The sequence below is a fragment of the Rana temporaria genome, chromosome 3 (genome assembly GCF_905171775.1).
Source record: "Rana temporaria chromosome 3, aRanTem1.1, whole genome shotgun sequence".
Lineage (NCBI taxonomy): Eukaryota > Metazoa > Chordata > Amphibia > Anura > Ranidae > Rana > Rana temporaria.
The window spans coordinates 466,749,185-466,771,287 of NC_053491.1; the positions used below are offsets into that span (position 1 = coordinate 466,749,185).

Here is a 22,103-nt window from a genome sequence, read left to right on the forward strand (position 1 = left end):
GAAGCCATAGCTTGGACTCGCACCAGCCTATATAGGCCTTCCAGACCCTGTGATAAATCACCCTAGAGACCGGTTTCCTGGCTCTGATTAGGGTAGAGATTACCTTCTGAGACAGACCTCTACCCCTGAGAATCAAGGATTCAGCTTCCAGGCCGTCAAATTTAGATGCCGTAAGGCAGGGTGGAGGATCGGACCTTGCGATAGCAGGTCTGGCCTTAGAGGCAGAGTCCAAGGGTTTCCCACTACCATCCTTAGGATTAGTGAGTACCAAGCCCTTCTGGGCCATGCTGGAGCTACCAGGATAACTGGTATGTGCTCACCCGGATCCTGCGCAGCGGCGGGTAGTAACTGGAGCGGGGGAAACGCATAAAGAAGCTTGAACTGATGCCAAGGGCAAACCAGAGCATCGGTTCCGCAGGCCATCGGATCCCTTGAGCGGGACATGAACCTGTCTAGCTTCTTGTTGAGTCTCGATGCCATGATATCCACGTCCGGCACTCCCCATCTTTGGCAGAGTGCTTGAAAGACTTGTGGATGCAGAGACCATTCCCCCGGCCATAGAGTCTGGCGGCTTAAGAAGTCCGCCTGAAAGTTGTCCACTCCGGGAATGAATATTGCGATATGCAGGGCACATGAGCCTCTGCCCATAGGAGAATCAAGCTCACCTCTCTCTGAGCGGCCTGACTCCTGGTCCCCCCTTGGTGATTTATGTATGCCACTGCCGTGGCATTGTCTGATTGAATTCTCACCGGAAGCCCCTGCAATTTCGACGTCCAAGCCCTGAGGGCTAGTCGAACAGCTCTGAGCTCCAAGATGTTGATGGGTAAAAGCTTCTCTGGCTTTGCCCAAATACCTTGGCGAGTGGAACCATCCACAATCGCTCCCCAGCCCGTCAGGCTGGCGTCTGTGGTCACTATCTTCCAAGCCACTGGGCTGAAAGATTTTCCCTTCAGTAGATTCTGAGGGTCTAACCACCAACACAGACTTTGCCGGACTCTTGATGAGAGAGGCAACGGGATATCCAAGGCCTGTGGCCTTCTGCTCCATGCTGACAGGATGGCTGCCTGCAGGATGCGAGTGTGGCTCTGGGCGTATGGCACCGCCTCGAAAGTAGCCACCATCTTGCCTAGTAATCTCATACATAGGCGAATAGTCGGTTCTTTCTTGCTTAGAACCAGTAGGATTAATTCCTTGATGGCTTTGACCTTCCTCAGAGGTAGGAACACCCCTTGTTGTTCCGTGTCTAATCTCATGCCGAGATATTCCACCTGCCTTGTGGGCTGGAATGCTGACTTTTCTCGATTTAGGACCAGCCGAACCTCTCGAGGTATTGGACCGTGAGGGCCACTGCTCGTTCCAAGCCGGGAGACGAGTGGTCTATGACTAGGAGGTCGTCCAGGTATGCTAGGATCGTGACCCCTTGGATCCTTAGCTTGGCTAGGATTGGAGCTAGAACCTTCGTGAACACCCGGGGGGCCGTAGCCAACCCGAAGGGAAGCGCCACGAATTGGAAATGACGCGAAGCCACCATAAAGCGTAGATATCTTTGATGTGGCTGATAAATTGGAACATGAAGGTAGGCATCCTTTATGTCTATGGACGCCATGAAGTCGTCCTTTTGGAGTGTGGCAGCTGCTGACCGCACGGATTCCATCCGAAATGAGCGGACTTTTAAGTATGCATTTACCATCTTTAGGTCCAAAATTGGCCTGACATCTCCATTGGGCTTTAGGATGATGAATAGGTTGGAGTAGAAACCCAGCCCCTGTTCCAGGACTGGTACCTCTACTATTACTTCCTGGGAAAGTAGATGATCTAGAGCCGACCTTAATGCGGCTCCTTTCTCCAGATCGTTTGGAATCCTCGACTCCTGGAAATGAGGAGGAGGAAACCTTAGGAATTTCTAGCTTGTAGCCTGTGGCCACGGAAGACCGTACCCATACTTCGGGAATGCTGGCTTCCCAAATCTCCGAAAAGAGTCGCAGCCTTCCCCCCACCTTCGTGGGTGGGGGCGCCCCTTCATGAGGTAGACTTGGGGGCTGGTTTTGCTGGCTTGCGAAACCACTGCCTCTTGCCCCTAACAGCCTGTCCTTGTGATCTGCTGTTGAAGCCGAAGTTTGTTCTTGCAGGAGGCCGTCGATACTGCTTGGCATTAGAGGGCCTTGCCCAGGGGAGGACTGTCGTTTAAACGCAGGTCCCTGAACCCTCTTCTTAGTTGGCAAGAGAGTACTCTTGCCGCTTGAAATGGTCTGAATGTATTTATCTAAGTCCTCTCCGAAGAGCCGTCCTCCATGGAAGGGAAAACCCTGCCAGGAGCTTCTTGCATGGGGGCTCAGCCTCCCAGCTTTTAACCATAAGAGTCTTCTCATATGGATAAGGGATAATGATAAACGTGACGCTTGTTGGATAGAATCCTTGATTGCGTCTACCGTAAAACATATGGCCTTAGGGACATCGAAAATTCTTCTGCCTGCTCGGCAGGAATAAGTTCAAGCATTTGCTTAAATTGATCCGATAAAGCTTGAGCGACTCAATCGCAGCCACGGCTGGCTGTACTACTGCCCCTGCAGAAGTGAAGGAGTTCTTAAGTAGGGCTTCCAAGCGTCTATCAACTGGATCTTTGAAAACCTGTACGTTTTCTACAGGACATGTTAACGATTTGTTAACACATGAGATGGCTGCGTCTACTGCAGGAGAAGCCCATCTCTTGGAAAACTTTTCTTCCATAGGATATAAGACAGAAAATTTCTTAGGTGGAAAGAAAACCTTGTCTGGTTTGTTCCACTCTTGGAACAAGACTCCCTCCAAAAGAGGATGGATCGGAAACACAGCACTGCTTTGAGGCGCCCTCAGTGAGCCCAAAGCTGAAACCGTCGATACCTGGAGATCTGGTACAGGCAGGTTGAATGCCTTATGGACCAAGTCCGTCAAGCCCTGAATCCACCAGCTCTCCTCAGGGAGACTGCCCCAGACTCCTCTGTATCGGATCTTCGATCCCTGAACCTACTTGGTCTCTGTCCAAGAGGTCGTCAATTCCCCAGAGGAAAGGACCTCCTCTTCCGAGGGTCCGCGCAGGGTGACGGAGATCTATTCCGCTTACTACCCCGCATGGCTGCGGCTATCATTTCTCCATGCTTCTCCGCATCTCATTTAAGAGGCGAGTAACACTCCTCCGTGACCACCTTAGGGTTGGGTTGACTCGCGTCAGCTCTAGCCCAGACCCCGATGGCCCAAAGGCTCCCTGTGGGGAAAGCAGCGGCATAGCTCTATCCGAGACCTCAGATTCTGCGGGGGAATCCCACCTTTTGTACCCTCTGATCTTGATGCCATGGTACAATACCGAGGTACACCTGCTACTTATTGGTACCTGGGACTTATAATAGTTAAATGCCCAAACACCTGTTTGGGGAATAAAAAATGTTTCCTCTACCCTAGATGACACTTTTTTTTTTTTTTTCAAAGAAAAATTTTTCTTTTTTTGTTTTTTTTTTTTCAATCTAGGCAAGAAAAAACATTCTATCCCCCTGAGTAGTATTGCCAAAGAAAGACTATGAGATGGAAAAGAAAGCCAGCCTATTCCTAGGCTAAACACAATCTTCTGAAGACTGTAGTATTCTTTCTGGCCACTGTGTGTCCTCAGCGCCCCGTGCTTCACCCAGTCCTTCCTCCCTTAAGCCAGAGAAATGAATGAGCTGTGGCATCTAAGGAAGGGCCGCCCTTCCTTTAAACCACTGACCCGCCCTTCCCCCCCAGCTAAAACGGCGCCAAATGCGTCTATAACACGTGCACGCGCACGCGCGCGCGCCGCCGGGGGGGGGGGGGGGGGGGGGGGGGGGGGGGGGGGGGGGGGGGGGGGGGGGGGGGGGGGGGGGGGGGGGGGGGGGGGGGGGGGGGGGGGGGGGGGGGGGGGGGGGGGGGGGGGGGGGGGGGGGGGGGGGGGGGGGGGGGGGGGGGGGGGGGGGGGGGGGGGGGGGGGGGGGGGGGGGGGGGGGGGGGGGGGGGGGGGGGGGGGGGGGGGGGGGGGGGGGGGGGGGGGGGGGGGGGGGGGGGGGGGGGGGGGGGGGGGGTTGGGAGGAAGGGCCTCTCTGTTCCTGCAGCCGCAGGCCTGGAACACACGAGGAGGTCAGCGTTTTGCCTGCCTTGCAGGCATGAGGAGAGGACTGGATAGAGCATCGCCTGGAGGCTTGCAGGTAAGCATAGCTCTCTGACACACACATACACTTGTACATAAAAGGCCCCACTCACAGCTTTTCCAACACTACAGGGAGGTCACTTTTATGGGGAAATATAACATATAGAGCCATCCTATCTTCATGATATGTGACTGGTTTGCCAGATGCAATGCATAACCTTAGGCATGTCCCCTGTGACCTCCCAGAAAAAACTTGCTAAGAGCCAAGTTCCGCAGTTTTTCCCCTTACTTACCTGCTCCATGCCGCAGGACTTTGCCAAGCAAGAGGTCCAATCTTCCCCCATCTCCGTGGGGATGTCTAGACCTTCAGGCCCTGGGAACCTTCTTCTTCCATGAAGGATCCACTGTCCTGGGCCCATACAGCACCCTGGCAAACAGAAAACATTAGGCGCCCCAAAGGTTTTCTAAGTTCTGGGCCCAGGGTCCAGCTCTCTTAAAAAGAAAGCATTATGGGCTATACCCCAAGGGTTTGGGGTCCGGTTACTGACCACTTTAGCGCGCAGGCTTTTTGGACAGAACCGGTAGCTCACCTAATCCCAAGGATGCGGAGGCAAGCTAAACCATGACTAACACCTAAGACACTGGCGTAAAAACTGAGGTACTCCTCCTATGGGAGGGGGTTATATAGGGAGGGGCATTTCCTGTTTGAAGATTGCCAGTGTCTACACCTGAAGGTACTCCATATAACCCATATAGTAATGAATGCCGCTCTGTGTCCCGTGATGTAACGATAAAGAAAAGTATCTGTACTTGTACTCAGTCCTAAAAAAGTAGTATCGGGACAACCCTAATATACAGTATGTATTTCTATGCTTAGATGAATTATCCCCTTTCTTCTATACACCCCTGAAGAAGTATATTTCGAAACGAGTTCTACAATGCCTCATGGGAAGTGTAGTTCCGCAACAGCTGGAGGGCCGTAGTTTGAGGATCCCTGCATTTAGCAAATAGATAAACCCGACCCCTGAATAAACTGTGATGATTTAATTGCCATAAGGGCCAGCTTCATCCAAAACCTTTCTTGGAAACTGCTATTCTGAGGTTATCTAGCAGTAGGTAACATAATACAGAGTTCATTCTCATAGCTGAGCGCTCCCCAGTTATTTGGTGCATTCTTTCTAATGAACAATCTATGGAGGTTGGATGACACCATCGCTTGGCTTTGTAATGGGCCATTTGCTATATGTATTTAGGATGGAGTTGGCTCTTATCTGAGAAGTATAAGTGAGTCCTCTGTGTGTCTTGCATTGGTTTGCGTTGTCCCATTTATACACCGTTCATTACTAAGAATTTCTTGGGAGCCAAAAAGCAACTGAATATGATCTTTGTCCGCTAATTATAAATATTTTTTTTACGCTGAAAAGCAAAGTTTTATTGAAACAATTTCAGTTACAGTATAATACGTAACAGATGAATGCTTGAATATTTTTAGTTAGAATTGCCCCTTCTCTATATATTGTACAGCTTGAAATTTCACCTTTCCTTCTTGTATTATCACATGTCTGTTTCAGTTGATTTCGGAGTCAGCGCACAGCTGGATCGCACTGTAGGCAGAAGAAACACTTTTATTGGAACTCCGTACTGGATGGCTCCAGAGGTCATTGCGTGTGATGAAAATCCAGATGCCACATATGATTACAGGGTATGTGACTATATTCTACCATGGCAGCTTTGTATAAGCCTGCCGGAGGAGAGAGAGAGACTTGTAGCCCCCTCCTGTTTTGTGTCACCCTGCAGAAGGTGGGACTGACTCGTTGCCCCCATTTTCCTCTTTTTACCCCTGCTTGTTTTCTGTTGCTTTAAAGCAGATGACCGCTGAAAAAAATAAAATAAAAGCCAGCAGCTACAAATACTGCAGCTGCTGACTTTTAATATTAGGACACTTACCTGTCCTGGAGTCCAGCGCCGTCCGCTGCAGAGGACGAGCGATCGTTCGTCACCCTGCTGCCCCCCGCCATTCTCGGTGAGGGAACCAGGAAGTGAAGCTCTCCGGCATGCATTCCACCCCCCCTGTAACTTTGATAGTTCTTAATAGAAAGTATTTTATATTTTCATTTACGTTTGTCATTGTGTATTTCCTTTCAGAGTGACATCTGGTCCCTGGGAATCACTGCTATTGAGATGGCTGAAGGGGCTCCACGTAAGTGACTTTTACAGTAGAATCTGGTTTTGTCTGTAAAATATTGTGGCTATTTAAAGCAGGACTCCAGCTTGAACACTCCTTGATTTCCAATGTGTAATGGCTAAAAAAAAACACTAAAAATATTGAAACCCAATTGAACCTTTTTTTATTTACTACTGTAATGTAGTCAGGCTGTCTATGCAGTAATACATATACTTGTGGTTTTGCTTTTTTTACATACCATTTGCTGCAGCATGGGTTAAAGTACCCAGTGTTGGCAGTACGTTGGCGAGTCGGACTGCCTCACTCGCATAACGCAGCAGTCCAACAAGCCCCCTTGCCATTATTAACAATGCTATCAAAATTTATTTTAAAAATATATGTATACATCTGTGTACGCCTTTGAGTTGAAGTAGTTGTAGCAGGAAAATGACTGTAGCTACAGTCATGATCCTGGTATGTATTTTTTCAGTTGGCGAATCTTTCTAGAAATAGTGATCAGAGTGACTATACAGCCACTGTGGATCATTTTTACAGGCAGCCACCATTATCAGGCTCTCCGTTCAATCGGGGAGCCTATTAAAGATGGTATCGATCCGATAAGAAAGTGAAAGGAAGGAAGTCCCCCCCCCCCCCCCCCCCCCTTTCTGTGGCATTAGAAACCAGAAGTGACACAGATTTTGTCACTTACGGTTTTGGCTTGTTTGTGGCCAAGCCATTACCAGCTTGTACAGCATCTGATCAAATCTCGGTTTGAGCAGATGCTTTGGAGGCCAGACGAGAGATCTGGGTCTAATAGTCCCCAGATCTCTCGAAAAAGAGGACCTGTAATGGCCATGCTGCCACAACGGATATTATTTATCCATTGAGAGCGCAGTAAAGTTGATAAAAAAATAAAATTAAAATTAAAGATACAATGTTAAAAATAAAATAAAAAAAAACATTTTTTTCTACATTCTATACATTGGACGCCTATGGATAATTTAATATACCATAGTTTGTCGCCATTCTATGGGCATGCGCAATTTTAAAGTGTGACATGTTTGGTATTCATTTACTCAGTGTAACAGCTTATATATTTTACCTGGAAAAAATATTGTGTATATTGTGTTTACTAAAATTCATGCAAGTGTATTTGTCAAAAAAAAAATTGCATTATAATAAATGCTGCACAATTACACTAGGGGTGATCAAGGGGTTAAGTGTGTTCCCTGGGTGTGTTCTAACTGTAGGGTGGATAGGCTCACTGGGACATGACGGAGATCACTGTTTTCGATCATTAGGAACAGAAGATCTCTGTCATGTACCCTGTCAGAATGGGAATACGCCTTGTTTACACTGGCAGATCCACGTTCTGCCGCTCTGCTAGGTGATCGCGGGTCGCCGGTGGACATCGAGTCTGCCCGACCCATGGGCACGATCCCGCAACGAGAGCATGGCGCCCGCCTGTGTGAGCCGCCGTACAGGTATGGCACTTTGTGCAGCACTGCCAACCTGCCGCAGTATATCTACGTGAGCTGGTCGGCTAGTGGTTAAAGAGTAACTCCACCTTTTGGTGAGAAAAAAAAAATTCTCTTCTGGGTAATCTATGTACATTGCATGGATTTTATCAAACTTTATTGCAGATTCCTACCTTTTTGTTATTCTGAAGGAATTAGATGTCTGTGTCCATGTGGAAAGTGAATCTGTATGGGAGTGGTTTCATAATTATCAGCTGCTGCACTTGCATGGCTCCAATAGGGAAAGCAGCAGGATCTGCATCCCTTTTTAGACGTGATTTCCTATTAGGATTAACTCACGATAAAGGACTTTTTTTTGTTGAGTGAGTGACTTGTATAGCGCAGCAAATGCGAACTTAATCGCCTCAAGGCGCTTGGAATCCAGCGTCGTACCGGTCTTTCAGAAGAGGTGGGTCTTTCGTTTTTTCCTAAATGCCCGATGGTTTTCCTCTAAGCGGATGGTGATGGGTAGAGCATTCCAGAGCCGTGGTCCTTGGACCGAAAATCTTCGTTCTCCTTTCGATTTGTAGCGGGATTTAGGAATTTGGAGTAGGTTTTGGTTGGTTGACCGGAGCACGCGCTTTGTGACGTACGGTTTTATTTTCTCGCTTAAGTATTAGGGAGCCTTCCCCTGTATACATTTGTGGGCGAGGCAGAGCGTCTTGAATGTCACCCTGTCCTGTACGGACAGCCAGTGGAGGGACCTCAAGACTGGGGAGATTGATTCCCACGGCTTTTTACCTGTTACCAGTCTGGCTGCCGTGTTCTGGACGACTTGTAGACGTGCCATCTGGTATTTCGGTAGTCCTAAGTAGAGGGAGTTTGCGTAGTCGAGTCGTGAGTTGATGATAGTTCCAACCACTACCGCTGTGTCCTCTTTCGGGATAAAGGGGATGAGTCTACGTAGCATGCGGAGCAGATGATAAGCGCTGAGGACTGATCCTATTTGTGCATCCATCGTCATGTCTGAGTCGAAGATGACTCCGAGACTTTTGATTTTTTTGCTTGGTGCGATGGTTTGTCCGAGGATGGTGGGTGGTGTCCATGTGGTCCTAGAAATGGATTTCCTATTTGCGTGAAGGATGAGTAGTTCAGTTTTGGATCCGTTGAGTTTGAGGGAGCTTTTGGTCATCCAATTGTCAATCAGTGTGAGGCACTTTCCAAGTTCATGAAATTGGTCTTTTTTGTTGGTGATTTGAAGGTAAAGCTGCGTGTCGTCCGCATAGGAGTGGTAGCGCAGGTCCTGTTTACTGATGATTTTGAGGAGCGGGCGGATGTAGATGTTGAAGAGTACGGGTGAGAGGGGTGATCCTTGCGGGACTCCGCATGTAATGGTCCGTGTTTCTGATGTAAAACCTCCAAGTTTTCAAGGTCTGAGTGCGATTTCCTAAGAAAGATGCGAACCACGGTAGGGCTGCGTCAGAGACTCCTGCTACTTCTTTGAGTCGCGTGAGCAATATGTTGTGATCTACTGTGTCGAAGGCTGCACTGAGGTCCAGCAGCACTAGGAGACAGGATTCTCCGTCATCTGCTGCTTCAAGGGCGTCATCCCATATCTTGATAAGAGCCGTTTCTGTGCCGTGGCCTGGGCGAAAACCTGATTGTAGAGGATCTAGGGGTTTGTGGTCGTCCAAGTGGGGCTGGAGCTGTTGCACTACTGCTTTCTCCATGATCTTGGAGATCGTGTTCAGGCTTGTTACCGGTCTGCGTTGGTTAGGGTCTTTCGGGTCGAGGTTGGGCTTCTTTAAGAGGGGTTTTATTATGCCTTGTTTGAGGTTGTTCGGAACCATCCCTTCCCTGAATGATTGGTTTATGATGTGCGTTATGGTGGGTGCCATGATGTCCGTGCATTCTTTCAAGAGTTTTGTCGGGATGATGTCGTTTGGTTTGATGTCGTTTGGGGATGTGTTGTCACGGAGGCTTCCGATGATGTTTTTTGTCGATAGTAATTGGGATCAGCTCGAAATTCATCAAAGTTTTGTTGATTTCTTCTTCTTGCTGTATCTGAGTGGGGTTGGTGTTTTTTTTCTGTTGAACTGTTGCCCGAATCTTTTCGATTTTGTCGATAAAAAAGTCAGATAGTTCATTACAGAATTCTTGTGTCTCACTTGCAGGGGGCTCCAAACAGGAGGGGTTCATAGCCTTAGAGACTAGTTTAAAAAGTTCCCGTGGATGGTTTATGGCTTTGGAGATGGTGTTTGCGAAATGGTCTTTTTTGGCTTTAAAGATTGCTTTGTGGTAATTCTTGGTGAGGGTTTTGTACTTAGTGAGGTTTTCTTTTGATGGGTTCCTCCTCCAGGCTCCTTCAGCTCTTCTGCGTTCCTGTTTCAGTAAAGTGAGAGTCGTTAAACCAGCCTGAGTTATTTTTCCGGTTGAGAGCTCTGCTTTTCGGAGCGACTGTGTCTGCTGTTTGTAGTAGTGCTTTGTTTAAAGCGTTGAGTGTTTGTTCCGTTGGGTGGTTCGGATTTGGTACTTCTATTTTAGTCGCTAGTGTGATTTTGAAGAGCTCCGAGTGTAGTTTCTTCTGTGATCTTGCCCAGTGTATAGTTGTTGGGAGTTTGGGTTTTTGAAAGATGGTGTCGTTGGTTAATATAAATTTGATGGCGTGGTGATCCGTCCAAGGTAAAGGTCTATTGTCCAGTTTGTTGACATTCACGTTTTGTATGAAGATGAGGTCCAAAGTGTGACCTGACGTATGTGTTGAAGTCTTTATCGGTTGCTGCAGACCCCGTTCATCCAGTTGATCAATGCAGGCGGTAGCGATGAGATCCTGCGTTTAGTTAGCCCAGAGGTTGAAATCTCCACGTAACAGCAGGTTTTTGGTTTTCAGGGTGTACGTCGAGAGGAATTCGGAGAAGGGTGTGAGGAGATGCGTTTTTGGTCCGGGCGGTCTGTAGCATAGTAGTATGTGGACGGTTTCCTCTGGTGTAGTTTGAAGTTGCAGGGTGAGAGTTTCCATAAAGGGCAGAGAGTTCTGTAGAGTTGGTTTGGTGAGAGCGAGGTGGGATTTGTAGATCACTGCAAGGCCTCCTCCTCTTTGTCCTGTTCTATGTTCGGTTAGGATGCGATAATTTTCGGGCACCAATTCTGCTAGGATGGGGTTACAGTCGGGTGTTGGCCAACTTTCTGTGATAAAGAGGCAGTCTGTATTGTGTTGGACGATGAAGTCGTGGATTTCCTTTCTGTGTTTGACTGCAGATCTTGTGTTGATCAGGGCGCATTCTAAGTGTTGAAGTCACTGCGGTGGCTTCTCTTTTTTTGGGTTTGGTTGGCGGTAGATTCTTAGTAGTCATTCTTTCTGTAGTGTTTTTTCAGTGGTGGTTGGAAGCGTTGCGGCCAACTTCCTTAAGTTGCGGAGGGTGTCCGCTGCGTACTTGATGATGATCATGGTGGGAGATAACTTGATGGCGAAATGCTGATACTGTAATCCTGTTGATCCAACGATGATGGGGATGGTCCTCGGGGGGGGGGGGGGGGGGGTGATGTTCCCGGAAGGTTCAGTTGATATTTGCTCAGTGACAGTGATGTGGATCGGTAAAAATGCTGCAAAAAAGATGGTGACCCAGCCTAAACCGCCCCCCTCAGTTGATCCAGAGGAAGGCGAAAAACCCTAGCCTAGCGGCCAATTGCTGCAGCAAGGGAAAAATTCCTTCCTGACCCCAGTGACGATCGGGAACTCTGGATCAAGCTGCTAAAGTGGACCCCGGTTAGACTTACCTGGGAGAGGTGTAGGGTGAGCTGGGGAAAGAACGTGCAGAATGGTGTGGGAGAAAAGGAGAAGGAGCCGGAATGGCCCTTACTTACCGGGTTGTGACTATGCTACTCTCCAGATGTCTCTTGTCTGTGGTCCCCTGGCTGTTGATCAGTGTCTGTGTGGCCTGAGCATTCCCAGGCAGGTCGGCTTAGGGTGGGTAGTGAGGAGTCCTTTTGCCTCAGCTGGGTGTACCAAGATGGCCCCTGGAACCACAGCTTGTTGCAGGAGATCCCTGAAATCTGACCTGTATCTTAGTGTAAGACTTATGGGAATATCAGCGAGCCAATCATTTAAGCAGGAAATTGTGTATCTGGGTGGGGGGCATTCTGTACACTTTCTCCAGGTCGCCATATTGCATTTTACAGAAAATGACAGGGACTGCAGTTTTAACATAACATTAAATTGCAATATTACTTGTGTCACAATTTGTATACACTATTATTTTTCTTTGTTTTTATTCTTTTCTGGAGTTAGCCTTTACCTATATTGTAAAGTTCAGATTCCAGAGCCCGAGACGCAGGAATTCAAAAGATAACGTAAAAAGAGATGGCAACTGTGTCTCAGGCTCTGGAATCTGAAGGGGGATATTTAAGCACCTAGCAGGATAGAGGGTCACACAAGGAGAGATTAGCATTTCTAAGAGTGCTCAGTAATAGTATTAAGCTGGCTGAAGGGAAGATTGTGATCAGGAGAGTTTAGAATAAGGGACTCCTTTCTGAATGGGGGATAGAATCTCAGGGTTGAACAGAATTAAAGAATTCCTGGTATGCCATTTTTTTCATAGTTGCATTGCTCCAGCTTGGAGCAATGTAACAATGCATATACCATAACAGGGGTCGACCAATTATTTTGCGATTATTCACTTTTTTTTTTTTTTTGTAACCATTTCGATACCGGGCATTTTCCACCCCCTTCCTGCCCAGGCCAATTTTCAGTTTTCAGCGCTGTCACACTTTTGAATGACACTTGCGCAATCATGCGACGCTGTACCCAGACATTTTCATAATTTCCCCCCCCCCCCCGCAAATAGAGCTTTCTTTTGGTGGTAATTGATCACCTCTGTGTTTTTTATTTTTTGTGCTATAAACAAAAGAAGAACGACAAGTTTGAAATTAACACAATTACCGTATTTATCGGCGTATACCGCACACTTTTTTGCCCTGAATATCAGATCAAAATCGTGGGTGCGCGATATACGCCGATCCCCGCTTTTTGCGCCGAGTTTGAACCACTGCGCGGGCATATACCGAGCGCAGTACACTTGGGTATAGTCGGGCAGGCTTGGCTCCTCTCGCGGTCACGTCCTGTACGTACAGGACGTGACCGCGAGAGGAGCCAAGCCTGCCCGACTATACCCAAGTGTACTGCGCTCGGTATATGCCGGCGCAGTGGTTCAAACTCAGCGCGGGGATCGAGCGGGGAGGACACCGCAGAAGGACCTCGGACCCGAGGAGGAGGACACCACCAAAGACGGACGCCGGACCCGACGAGGCCGCCGCGCAAGACACCAAAACGGTAAGTACTAAAAATCTTTTTTTTTTTTACAGGAATGCGGGTCCACTTTAGGGGTGCGCGCTATACGCCGGAGCGCGCAATACCCCGATAAATACGGTATTTGCTTTTTGCTTTAATAAATTTCCTAATTTAAAAAAAATTAAAAAATTCTCAGTTTAGGCAGATATATGTTCTACATATATTTTGGTTATAAAAAAAAAAAACGCAATAAGCCTACAAAATAGGGGACAGATTTATGGCATTTTTTCCTGCATTTTTTTTTATTTTATTTTTTCGGGCAGAGACCTGAACAAAGCCAATTTCTTTGTTCGGGTCTCGGATCTAGTATCCCGGAAGCAATGTCATGACATTACTTCCGGGTTACTCTCATCCTAAATAAAATCTTTAAATCTACAGAATATCGGCACCTGATATTGGCCTTAAAGGCAGACAAAAAATCGGTATCGACCCTGAAAAATCTATATTGGTCGCCCCCCCCTATACCAATACATGTGGGATCCCGCTTGAAGCTGGAAAGCATTGTGGTAGACCCCGACCGGGAACACTCACGGATGTCAGAGTGTAGCGGAGCTAAGCTGACAGTGCCTGTCTTGAGAGGCGGATTACGGTCTGGCCTTCAGAGCCCAGCAGGGAGGGTTCCAGAAGGAGTGGCATGTCCCTAGACTTTCCCTACTCATCTGGAATTTTTTTCCTACCGCCGTTGCTTTCCCTGACAGACGGATAACCTGTCTCTATACTGTCCGCACCTAAAATGCTACCCAAACCCAGAAGCCAGGGTCTTAGAGCGGAGGTCCGCCTAAAAAAAAAATAAATAAATTAAAAGCCAGCAGCTACAAATACTGCAGCTGCTGACTTTTAATTAATGGACACTTGCCTGTCCAGGGTGCCCACGATGTCTGCAATTGCTCGGCTGCCCCCGCCACCATTCTCGGTGAGGGAATCGGGAAGTGAAGCGTTGCGGCTTTACTTTCCAGTTCTTTGTTCAGGTCTCTGCCCGAAAAAAAAATAAAAAAAATTCAGGATTTTTTTTTTACAGGTATGGGGAAAAAAAAAAACACCAGCGGCTTTACTACCTCTTTAAATAGACTCTGCCTGATCCAAGATGGCCGGCAGCCTCGCATGAGCTGTCAGCATCCAACTGGATGATTACCCAGTGACCCAGGAAACCATAGAAGAGCCATGTTCCTCTTGACTTCCTTTGTTCCTGCAGTTGAGCGCCACCTGCAGTGAAGAAAATAAGACTGCCCCTACCTAAAGCTCTCACAAGCAGGGTCCTCCGAACACTCTCCTAATGAATTGTATTGTAACTGTACTGTCTCTTTATATTGTAAAACAATGTTTTGCCACTAATATAAATCATGTTCAATAATAATAATGTTTGGGTAAATCACACCGTGCAGACATTTGTATAAAACCCGTGTAAATAGAAAGTCAGGCCAGACAGCTTTCTCATTGCCGTTGGGGATTGTCGGTCCAGCACCACTGCAGTTCTTCAAAGCCCGTCTCCATTGGCTGAAGGGAAAGTCTAGCTGAGTTGGTACAACTTGTAGACTTCATTGAACACTACAGAGAACTCGTCTGCCTTTTTTTTTTTTTTTTTTTTAGCCAGGCACATCAGCCTCAGATGTAGGTTGCCTATTGACAGTGTGGATGTATAATGCCCCATTATGGAGGTAGGCCAGCTCCCTATAGAGTTCAATACATTTGAAGCATCAAAGGCTCATCTCTGCTTTCTCCTGCTTATAGGGCTAAACCATAAATAGTTCTCTTTGTTCTACCTGCACGGCCACAAGCTGCTGGCAGTCAGTCACCGAAGCAAAGCATCACATAGTTGTGGGAGCGAGCCTCACATTAGCACATTACCACATTTAAAGGCTAAGCATACTTTTGTGGTCAATGTAACGTTGTGCCATCCAGCTGAATCCGTGCCTGGAGATATGAATGGATGATTTCCAGTTCAATGGCAGCCAGCCTGTACTCGGGTCTGCAGGAAGATTTACCTCGGATGATACCTTGCCAGGCGTGCTAGGCATGAATAGGCTTCTTTTATGGGATTGAAATATGGTGTAGCTGCTATTGCTGGCCTGACTTTACCGGTACACAGAGGGCCGGATTCACAAAGCACTTGCGCCGACGTATCTAAAGATAAGCCACGTAAGTGCAAATATGCGCCGGCGTATCTGTGCGCCGGACCCACAAAGTAACAGGCTTCTACCCGCCAACGTAACTTGCCGGCGTAGGGTGGGCGCACATTTAAGCTGGCCGCATGGTGGCGCTGCCATTGATTAGCCATTCAAATGTGGAAATGAGGAAAATACGGCGATTCACAAACCTGCGCACGCCCAACGCAGGCTACGAGAGGTGCACGTAAGTTGTACGTCCGGTGTAAAGTTAAAGCAGGGGTTCACCCCAAAAATAAATTTTTAACATTGCATTCAGCCGAGTTGTCCTAATGACAATCGGCTGTTTTTTGTTTTTGTTCCCCCCCCCCCCCGTACATACCGTATTTCACCGCCCATTCCGGGTATGTCTTCTGCGGGACTGGGCGTTCCTAATTGATTGACAGGCTTCCGACCGTCGCATACAGCGCTTCACTGGTTGCCGAAAGAAGCCGAACGTCGGTGCGCAGGCGCCGTATTGAGCCGCACCGACGTTCGGCTTCTTTCGGCAACTCATGACGCGCTGTATGCGACGGTGGGAAGCCTGTGAATCAATTAGGAACGCCCATACCCGGAAGCGGCGGTGAAAAAACGGTACGTACGGGGGAAAAAACATCCGATTGTCATTGGGACAACTCGGCTGAATGTAATGTTAAAATTTTTTTTTTTGGGTGAACCCCCGCTTTAAGCCCCATAAAGGAGGTGTAACCCAGCAGCAGACATGCAAAGGTATGCACCAAGGAATACAAGTCGGCATAGTTTACGTTGGACGTGTGTCTGGATGGGCGTAGGTTACATTCATGGTGTATGCAGTGATCCGGCGTATCTTAGGTTGTTCCGACGTGGTTATGAGCATGCGCACGGGGATGTGTCCACGACACGACGCATGCGCAGTTCGTTCAACGTACTTGTCTGGCTCTCCAACCATCATTTGCATGGGGTCACGCCTCGTTTGCATGGTGCAAGCCCACTTCCACCTATGCCTTCGAAACCTACGCCACGCCGACGCAGCGTTGGGAGCACTGGCTTCCTGAATTCCATGCTTGCCTCTCTGTGCTGCGTCGGCGTAGCGTACATTGGTTTGCGCTACAGCGGCGTATTGTGCGCCCGTTCTCTGTGAATCCGGGCCTGAGGCTCCATTCACACCTAGGTGTATATACGCCTGAAGCGCGACGCCGCAGCAGCCCCTAATACACTGGAGGGATGATTTTACATTGCCCTCTATGGAGATGGTTCACATCTCCACGCCGGACGCCGAAATGCCTGAAGCTCAAAACAAGTCCCGGACCCTTTTTTTCAGGCGGCTTCGGCGTTCGGCATAGGAGATGTGGACCTGGGGGTAAGGCCGCATTCACAATCGCGGCGTTTTGTCGCCGCAAATCGCGGGACAAAACGCTGCGATTAGGTACGCCAAGGTGTGAATGCAGCCTTCGTCTTTATCCTGGTTTTGCTACCCAATGACCCGGAGAAAACCTACAGCCCAGCCCGTGAGGTTTGAAGTCCAAAATGTTTGTTCCATATTAGTGATTAGTGACCCATTCACACCTCTCTGTGTGCATAAAAACCTCAATTTTCTTGCATGCCTGATGGTAATATGTAGGGTTACTAGTATCGGGAACGATACCAAGCATTTGTGCGAGTACTTGTACTCGCTCAAATGCTCCTGATGCCTAATCCGATACCTGGGATGGGAGAGGCGCCGTTCAATAGGGGCGGAGTCAGCGGGTGGGGCGGAGATTGAGTCCTCGAGCAGGTAAGCTGGCCTGGCAGAGGTGCAGGGTCCATCCGCATCATCGGTGACCGGAGCCGTCACATTCGGTAACTGAAGTGACGCTCCGTGTTGCCGTCAGTGCTTGGACATCCGACACCCATCTTGGTACACCCTGCACTCGGCCACATTAAGCCAGCAGCGGACATTTTGTTACACCCAGCCCCAACTATATGGGTTGGGTGTAACAAGATGTCCGCTGGTGCTTTTATGCGGCCGAGTGCAGAGTGTACCAAGATGGGAGTCGCAGGCAACATTTCAGTGCTCAGCTGTCAGTGCCATCTGTTGGTGCACATTCATCTATACCATCCACCTGTGCCAGCCATTTGTGCCAGCCATCAGTGCCCACTCGTCAGGGCCACTGTCAGCCATCAGTGTGCCACCTATCAGTGCTGCATAATGAGTGCCACCTCAGTGCTCATCAATCAGTGCCAGCCATCAGTGCGTGCCACCTATCAGTGCCCATCCATCTGTGCCACTGCCAGCCATCAGTCCCGACACCCAACCATCAGTTAGTGCCACATTTCAGTACCCATCAGTCAGTGGCAGCCATCAGTGCGTCACTGTCACATGACATCAAAAAAAGTATCGGTAATCGGTAACGGCGAGTACTTGGGGGGGGGGGGGGGAAGAATCGGTATCGGCGAGTACCTGGGGGGGGCGGGGCTATCAGTATTGGCGAGTACTTGGGGGGGGGGAAGAATCGGTATCGGCGAGTACTTGGGGGGGGGGGGGGATGGGAATCGGGAGTACTTGGGGGGGGGGGGGGGAAAGTATCGGTATCGGAGAGTACTTGAAAAAAAAGTATTGGTACTTGTACTCAGTCTTAAAAAAGTGATATCAGGACAACCCTACTAATATACACTCCATGGCCACTTTTTTAGGTACATTGCTTGGTAACACAAATTGCTAATCAGCAAATCACATGGCAGCAACTCAATACCTTTTAGGCATCAAGACGTGGTGAAGACGACTTGCTGAGGTCCAAAACGAGCATCAAAATGGGGAAGAAAGGGGATTCAAGTAACTTTGAACGTGGCTTGCTTGTTGGTGGCAGATGGGCTGGTCTGAGCATTTAAAAAACTGCTGATCTACTGGGCTTTTCACACACAACCATCTCTATGGTTTAAAGAGAATGGTCCAAAAAGAGAAAATATCCAGTGTGTGGCAGTTGTGTGGAGGAAAATACCTTGTTGAGGTCTGAGGAGAACGGTCTGACTCGTTTGAGATGATGGAAAGACAACAGTAACTCAAATAAGCACTTGTTACAACCAAGGTATGCAGAATACCATCTCTGAACGCACAACACATCCAACCTTGAAGCAGATGGGCTACAGCAGCAGAGGACCACACCAGTGGCAATTCTGTCAGCTAAGAACAGGCAACTGAGGCTACAATTTGCACAGGATCACCAGAATTGGGCAATAAAAGATTGGAAAAACGCTGTTTGGTCTGACGAGTCTCGATTTCATCTGCGACGTTCAGATGGTGGGGTCAGAATTTGGTGTTCACATGAAATCACGGATCTATCCTGCCTTGTATCAATGGTTCAAGCTGGTGGTGGTGTAATGGTGGGGGGGGGGGGGTATTTTCTTGGCACACTTTGGGCCCCTTGGTACCAATTGCGCATTGTTTAAACACCACGTCCTACCTGAGTATTGTTGCTGACCATGTCCATCCCTTTATGACGACAGTGTCCCCATCTTCTGATGACTCCTTCCAGCAGGATAATGCCCCATGTCACACAGATCCAATCATCTCACCATTGGACAACAAGGTCACTGTCCTCCAATGGCCTCCACACTCACCACATCTCATCCAATAGAGAACCTTTGGGATGTGGTGGGAGATTCTCATCATGGATGTGCAGCCAACAAATCTGCAGCAACTGTGTGATACTATCATATCACTATGGACCAAAATCTCTGAGGAATGTTTCCAACACCTTGTTGTATCTATGCCATGAGGAATGAAGGCAAAAGGGGGTCCAACCCGCTACTGTCAAGGTGTACCTAATAATAATGTGGCTTGTGTGTGTGTTTATGTATGTATGTATGTGTGTGTGTATCTATCTATCTATCTATGAGAGAGATCTCACCTGCACTATAGCAGACCGACAATAGTCAGAAATAGTGCAGATATGTTTTTTTTTTTGGTATTGGTTAAAAAAAAAAAATCCCAATAAGCGTTTATCGATTAGTTTGCGCAAAAGTTATAGCTTTTACAAACTATTATATATTTTTTTTTATTTTATTTTTTTTACTAGTAATGGCGGTGATCGACAACTTACAGCGGGACTGCTTTTTTTTTATTTTTGTTATCTTCCAGCAGTAGGTAAAAGAAAGGCAGCTCTGTTTGCATTACTAGCATCCATTCTGGATATTTCCCCTGCAGTAGTTTATTTATTTTTTTCATCACCAGTCTTCTAGTTTTAATGATGCCCAGTGTGGACTGAGGACATACTGTGAGTGCAAGGTGTAATGAACCAGCCTCCTTGGGGGCGTTACCACTCGGCGTAATGATATAGAGAGCAGTGCTGATGTTGTCCTAAGTCTAATGCCAGAGAGGGGAAAGGGACCTTGTTTTATTGGAAAGAAAAGTGTACCAGGAGGTTAGCCCCACCCTGACGAGACCAGTTTCTCATAGAGCAGTGTATATATCATCAGTGATTTATAATTGCATTCCACTTTCCTCTTCAGCAAACTGAGGAGAGACTGGAAACTTGTTAGACTATATGCAATCCACATTATTATTATTATTTGGAACTTGTATAGTAGTGCCTGTAGTTTTGACAACTTTTATCTTTTTTTATATTTTGTTTTTTTTCTTTCTCTTCCTCTAGCTCTGTGTGACATGCACCCGATGCGGGCCTTGTTCCTCATCCCCAGAAATCCACCTCCAAAACTGAAATCGAAGAAATGGTAAGTCTGATTCTCACAGTGATCTTAACAAAAAACCTACTTTCAGCCACATTGAGGGGTTATTATAGGATCAGACATTAAAATGCAGAAATTAGTCAGAAGGACCGCATTACCCATTGATGTTATTATTGTGAATAACAATTACGTTGGAACCTTGGTTTATGAGTAACGCAGTTAACAAGCTTTTTGAAAGACGAGCAACTTTTTTTTTTTTATTCTGACTCGGTTTGCAAGTCTTGTGTCCCAAAACAAACCGAATTCAAGCTAATGGGGTGTGCAATACCGCATTTGGCCAGAGGTGCGGGGGCACCAGTGACACTCAGGACGGTTTGGATCCCTTCAGAAATACTCAATAACTCATAAATACCGTATTTATTGGGGTATAGCGCGCTTCCGCGTATAGCGCGCACCCCTAAAGTTGCCCCGAAATTCCTGTGGAAAAAAGATTTTTTGTACTTGCAGTTTTGGTGTCTTGCGCGGCGTCCATCGGCGGCCCCGTCGGGTCCGGAGTCCGTCTGCGGCTTTGGGTGTCCGCTTCGTCAAGTCCGGCGTCCTTCTGCGGCGTCCTTGTGTCCTCCCCGCTCGTTTACTGCGCCGACATATACCGAGCGCAGTACAGTCGTGTATAGTCGGGCAGGCTCGGCTACTCTCGCACTGACGTCCTGTACGTCCAGGACGTCAGCGCGAGAGGAGCCGAGCCTGCCCGACTATACACAAGTGTACTGCGCTCGGTATATGTCGGCGCAGTATTCAAACTCGGCGCGGGAAAGCGGGTATCGGTGTATATCGCGCATTTTGCCCTGATTTTCAGGGCAAAAAAGTGCGCGGTATACGCCGATAAATACGGTACTCGGTTCCAGAGATCAGTCGAGTTGCCCCTGTGTATTTCCGAGGCTCGTCGGCACCCCCCCCCCCCCCCCCCCAACCTCTGGCCACATGGTATTGCATGCCATAGAAGTCAATGCGGAACTAATTATCTTCGTTTCCATTGATCTCTATGAAGAAACTCGCTTTGATATGCAAGTGCTTTGGATTACAAGCATTCTCCTGTCTCTCGGCCACACCCCAGTGTGTTCTGTGGGTCCAAAGACGTTGGATTGTGGCCCAAATGGACTCATTGATAGTGAAGTGGGCACCTGAAGAATGACCCTAATGCGAAGAGTCCCATGAGCCGCACATGGCAACAAAACCCTGTGTGTGGAAAGTGAAATCAGCCCCAGCCTGTGCTCCATCTAGGTCACATGACCAATGCGTTTTGAACCCACAAAACGTGTTTGGGGGTGTGGCCTGGAGAGAGCCGAGGCTGTTTTCCCTTTACAAACACAGGGTTTCTTTGTGATGTGTGGCTTATGGGACTTATTTTTCCATCGGTATCTACGGAGCGTGGACGAGCCCTGTCCTTGCCTGTGCTCCCAGTGGTTGATAATAGAGGAGAACCCGTTTTGGCGCTTCGAGCAGCAGCCGCAGTTTCGGCATTGGTTCACAGTGGAGAATGACTCTGCCACCCTGCTGACCAGAAGAGAGTAGACGCTGGACCTGACATTTTAGAGCATTTTTTTATTTTTTTATTATTCCATTACTGAGGTGATTAGCTAGACGGGTCCAGGGGTATTTGTGGTAGGGAGGTCCCTGGCTGGACTTCAGCTTTCAGTTAACACTGGTTACGAATCTGTTCTCAATCGAGAGCATATAGAACATTTCCTACTGTGTCCTGTTGATTGCTTGTCTGTCTCGGCCAGTCACACATTGAAATTGCTCTCATTTTTCTCCTGAAGGTCAAAAAAATTTATCGAATTCATTGACACTTGTCTCATCAAGAACTACATGAACCGACCACCAACTGAGCAGCTGCTGAAGTATCCATTCATCAGGGACCAGCCAACCGAGAGGCAGGTCAGGATCCAGCTGAAGGATCACATCGATCGTTCCAGGAAGAAACGCGGTGAGAAAGGTGTGTCCACGGCCTTTAAGGGGCGGCCACAGACCTAAGAAAGGAGGTGGACAACCATATTTCCTTTTTATTACACCGTGTGTCCTAGCCAGGAGTGCTAAACCAAGTACCTTTTTTTTTTTTTTTTTAATGCTTGTAAAGAGGAGGGAGGAAAGCAATGGGGTGGTATACATTCTGTAAAGGGAAAAATCTGCAATTGGTATAGATATTCTGGTCTGCCCT

General features: G+C 48.0%; 1 protein-coding gene across 12 annotated transcripts in view; it reads left to right on the forward strand.

Annotated features, from left to right (window-relative positions):
• Positions 1-22,103, forward strand: part of MINK1 (misshapen like kinase 1) — a 251,428-nt gene that overhangs the window by 131,106 nt on the left and 98,219 nt on the right. For 10 of the 12 annotated variants that reach the window (XM_040346853.1, XM_040346851.1, XM_040346852.1 and 7 more), the window contains 4 exons: positions 5,704-5,834; positions 6,278-6,332; positions 19,852-19,930; positions 21,706-21,881. In XM_040346853.1, coding sequence (XP_040202787.1) covers positions 5,704-5,834; positions 6,278-6,332; positions 19,852-19,930; positions 21,706-21,881 — 441 coding nt within the window. The remainder of the gene's footprint in view (positions 1-5,703; positions 5,835-6,277; positions 6,333-19,851; positions 19,931-21,705; positions 21,882-22,103) is intronic. The other 2 variants (XM_040346854.1, XM_040346863.1) reach the window with 1 other exon arrangement.